This window comes from Macrobrachium nipponense, chromosome 15 (genome assembly GCF_015104395.2).
Source record: "Macrobrachium nipponense isolate FS-2020 chromosome 15, ASM1510439v2, whole genome shotgun sequence".
Lineage (NCBI taxonomy): Eukaryota > Metazoa > Arthropoda > Malacostraca > Decapoda > Palaemonidae > Macrobrachium > Macrobrachium nipponense.
Window position 1 is genome coordinate 60,395,600 of NC_087208.1, and position 5,000 is coordinate 60,400,599.

Sequence of the window (5,000 nt, forward strand, 5' to 3'; positions counted from 1 at the left end):
CCATTGGAGGACGAAACTGTTGGGGGCATATTCTAACGAACAGAGCTTTCATTTTCCAGTGTGGAATACAACTGAATATGTATGTATGAATGTATATGTGGAGTGTATAATATAATATATATATATATATATATATATTATATACTTAAATATATTATTCTATATATACATAATTATAATTATATATAATAGATAGATCTATAAATAGTATATGTATATATATTCTATATAGTATTTATATATCGATCGATTTAATATTAATAGAATATTATATATATATCGATAGATAGATAATATAATATATATATATATATTAATATATATATATATATATATATATTATATTTATATTGTTATAATATATTATATATATAAATTAAAAAAATAATATAGATAGATAGACGATTAATAATTAATATATATATATACATACATACATTATATTATATATATATATACATACATGACATACATATATTATATATCCATAAATATATATCATATATATATATATATTATATAGATATATATGTACTACATACATACTATATATATATATAAAATCATATATATATATATCCTATATTATATAATATATTATAGTACATACATACCATTATAATAAACAGACAAACAAATAAAAGCTTTAACTTAGGGCAGGTCGTGCGCAAACGGTATTCAACATAGGAAGCTCAACCTCACAATGACCATATAAACAAACAATACAGACCACCCTTAATTAACCTACAGACTCGGCGGATCTAATGGAAGTAATTACGTTCAATTACTTATGCAAACATTAAAAGGTGAAGTAGAACCCCTTGCGGTGTAAGTTACCTTCTCCAAATTCGGAGCTTTACCCGTGGCAAGGAAAGCAGTTAATTGCTAAAACTTGTGAGGAAATGAGAGAGATTAAAATACTGACTGGTCCATAACCTCGTTTAAAAAAATGAATTAAAAAACAAGTAAAATAAAGAAGGTTGTCTTCGTAGTCATAAAACCGACAATATTTCGCAGTTTCGAACAACACATAATATGGCTAAATGGACCAATGCGCCTTTTCGTTTAAAAATTAAATAAACAAATAAATAAAAAAATAGATTAATAAAAAAAAGGTTGCTTTCGTAGTCATAAAACTGACAATATTTCGTAGTTTTGAACAACACTTAATATGGGAAAAAGGGACCAGTATGCTTTTGTTTTTTTTTTGTTTTTTTTATTCACGTTTCTTCTTCGTAATACTCATGGTAAGAAAAACAATCATTATTAAAATTTGTGAAAAAATGAAAAATGATACAATACTGGCACATAACCATGTTAACACCAAAAAACAAAAAGTTGTTTTCGTAATCATAAAACCGCCGTCCATATTTCGCAGTTACGAACATGATACAATATGGCCTAAAAGAGAAATGTGCCTTTCTCTCTCTTTCAGTATTCTCGTATTTCTTCGTTAACACCAACTGCTTTACGGCTTGGAAATAATTAACAGAATGCAGTCTTCCCTCTGACTGTAAACCATTACTAACCCGAAAGCATATGCTATTAAAAGCATGAGCAGAAGCCCACCAAGAAAAGCAGAGATCATGTAGCATTACAGTAGCAACAGAAACACCGACCAAGCTAGCACACAGAAACAATCGGAAAAGCAGAGATCATACAAGTTGTAGCAACAGAAACAACGACCAAGCAAGCACACAGAAAAAAGCGGAAAAGCAGAGATCATACAAGTTGCAGCAACAGAAACGCCGATGAGGCTAACACAGAAAAAATCGGAAAAGCAGAGATCATACAAGTTGCAGCAACAGAAACGCCGATGAAGCTAGCACACAGAAAAAAGCCGAAAAGCAGAGATCATACAACATCTGCAGCAACAGAAACATCGATAAAGCTACCACACAGAAAAAAGCGGAAAAGCAGAGATCATACAACAAGTTGCAACAACAAACACCGATGAAACTAGCACACAGAAACAATCGGAACAATACACGACTGATAGATGGCGCCTCAGGAGTCAGGTCATCTTGCCGGCTTACGGCGTCGCGTCAGCGAGCTGCGAGCCCAGGACCCAATCAGACCCCTCTTAAAACTCTTCTTCTTCTTCCTTCAGGGTCAAGATGCGGAGTCGGCGGTGGTGCTCTTCAATGTCACTCCATAAAAACTCCCTCACCGCAAAGACCAAATGACATTCCAGGCTCAGCCTCCGTTGGATCAAGATGCTCACGCAGGTAAGGCTATTAATATTTTTATACAGGTTTTTTTAGTGTTCGGCACGTTGACATTCGAGAGCTCATTTGCATATGGGGAAGGAAGAGTAAAGGAACAGTTCGATTAAGTTTTTTTTTTCTTGGGGGGGGGGGGGGGCACCGAGGCAAAATGACAGTTAATTGTTCAATTTACAATTTTTTATAAAACTTAGTTACTTCTCATTTGTTTTGATTAGAACTAACGCACTTGGTAGCAGATAAGTAACGCAATACCTTGGTGGGGCTGAGTCAAGCGGTCCACAAAAGCCATCTCATTCCTTTAACACCTTGCCATTCTTTGGGCAAGAGCCCGTGCTGGCACTAAGACAGCGTAATCTATATGATTCCAGCAGCCAACCAAAATACATAATTTGGTACGCATCCCACCAAAGGTTTTTGTTTGAATGGTGTTTCTACGTTGCATGGAACCAGTGGTTATTCAGCAACGGGACCATCGGCTTTACGTGACTTTCGAACCACGTCGAGAGTGAACTTCTATCACCAGAAATGCACATCTCTTACTCCTCAATGGAATGCCCGAGAATCGGACTCGCGGCCACGGACATCCCACCAAAGGATAAATAAACTATTTTACTAGAAGTTACATAGCGGCTAATGTATAAGGAAAACCAAACGCACGACATTTCCAGATAAATCATATCCATATATGTGAATAAATATCAACATCTGTGCCTATTTTAGTTGTCTTAAACGGTGCCATATAGAGATATGACTTATTGACGATACAGTTCATACCTCATGATGATGCACTCACATTCATTAGCCCAATTCAAGTTCTCGGTGGAATTGTCTGTGAGATTTCTGCACCAAAAGTCGGTGGAAACTGGGAGAAGGAAATGCTCGGATTTCATATCTGTGCGAAGTTTTCTGTAAGGTCTGCTCCCCGAGCAGAGAAATACATCGGATCTGAATCAGGTAAATGTTGCCCTCTGAAGAGATAATTGATTCATCCGGTTAACTTTGGCATGAGGGCAGACCAAAACGGGGCAGGAATCGTAAAGGAGAGCTGAGTTGCCAGTGTTCAAAAATGAAAGGTGGACAACATTTACTAGGAAATCAGGAAAATGTTGCCCTCTGAAGGGATGATTGATTCACCGAGTTAGCTTTGGCATGAGGGTAGACTAAAAAGGGACAAGAAACGCAAAGGAGAGCTGAAATACCAGCGCTCAAAAGTGAACGGGAGAAAAAAGTTACTAGGAAATAGACGCCGTTCTCAGCTGACAATTTTCACATTCTTAAAGGAAGTAGATAGAATGCTGGTGTGTGCAATATGAAGGATAAAAACCCATATACAGTCCATCGCTGATGAAATCTACATAGAAGTGAGGCTCAATATCGACGGCAGTGATACTCTTGAAGATAAAATGTTACGGAAAATGAGCAAACTGAAATGGGGAGAAAACTCTAAGCAGTACATGTTCCAATATGTAAATCTGTTTTAGTGACTGACAAGAATTCGTGTAAAAGTCTGACAATAAGCATCTCAATCTTGACATCAATTTTAGTCAACCTTGAGACCCATGCTAGACTTTGCTGTGTCTTCTAGTATGAATTCAAGTAACTAATTGTAGAGCGAAAAGAGAGCTTCGAGGCAGTCCAAAACGTCCCTAGGACCAATACGTACCATCTCGTCATTCTCTTATATTACCGTCATTTTGTGGTATGCGTGCCCCAGTTATTTGTTTTGTTTGTTTGTTTGTATGGTGTTTTTACGTTGCATGGAACCAGTGGTTATCAGCAACGGGACCAACGGCTTTACGTGACTTCCGAACCACGTCGAGAGTGAACTTCTATCACCAGAAAAACACAGTTCTCACACCTCAGTGGAATGCCCGAGAATCGAACTCGCGGCCACCGAGGTGGCAGGCCAAGACCATACCAATCACGCCACTGAGGCGCTCTTATGTGACCCAGTTACGACAAAATATGCGAGATATTCAAAACATTCAGAATTCGCCCAGTTACCAAAATCTACAGGTCAAGAAGAAAACAGCCGAAGAGCATATGAGCTCCAATGAGTTTCTTACAACGGGTGGCTCACTAAGGTACCTTCGTTCATCGGAGCTAGAATTGGCTGTTACTCGCTGGAAAATATATAATTTTTCGCACCCCAATTAGTTTCTTGAATTCCTACCAGAAGACACAGCTGTATCTTGCAAGGGTTACCTGTCCGTTACCTGTACTGGCTGGTGGTCTGGAATGACGTTGCTAGCCATACGTGTATCTCTCCACCCTGGCTGTTATCCATTGCAGTCGAGTAACTACTAGGTACAGGTGCTTAGGTTATTGCTGAAGCCAACAGTGGAATAATGGATTCGGAGGAACTGTGTTCATACAGCTCTGTACCTGCCAAGGGTTCGAACCCAGGATCTCTCAGTAGTGAAGAAATATTCTACTATACTTCGTGCACTCGTGTGTGTGTATATATATATATATATATATATATATATATATATATATATATATATATATATATATATATATATCAATGAATGTGCCAACAACCATTGTCAAATGCACTCCTAACTTTTGAATCAAGAACGGCCCATGTGCAGTTAAAAGTCATCGCATCCATATTTCTTACATCTATACTGAAGGCCCAACGTTCGTCGTTTTATGGCAGCCTTGAAAATGGGACTAGTCGTCTTAAAACGCCGGCACAATTAAAGATGATTTCATGTAGTACCAGTCCCTTCCCACTGCCCTCAGTCTCTTAATAAATCTGACTGATTA

The 5,000-nt window shown here is 37.5% G+C and overlaps 2 protein-coding genes across 2 annotated transcripts in view; one reads left to right on the forward strand and one right to left on the reverse strand.

The window, feature by feature from the left end:
- LOC135195001 (tetratricopeptide repeat protein 1-like) overlaps nt 1-5,000 on the reverse strand; it is a 297,291-nt gene that overhangs the window by 242,367 nt on the left and 49,924 nt on the right. The window lies entirely within an intron of this gene.
- LOC135226928 (adhesive plaque matrix protein-like) overlaps nt 2,217-5,000 on the forward strand; it is a 9,634-nt gene continuing 6,850 nt past the window's right edge. The window contains exon 1 of the mRNA XM_064266607.1: nt 2,217-2,228. Coding sequence (XP_064122677.1) covers nt 2,217-2,228 — 12 coding nt within the window. The remainder of the gene's footprint in view (nt 2,229-5,000) is intronic.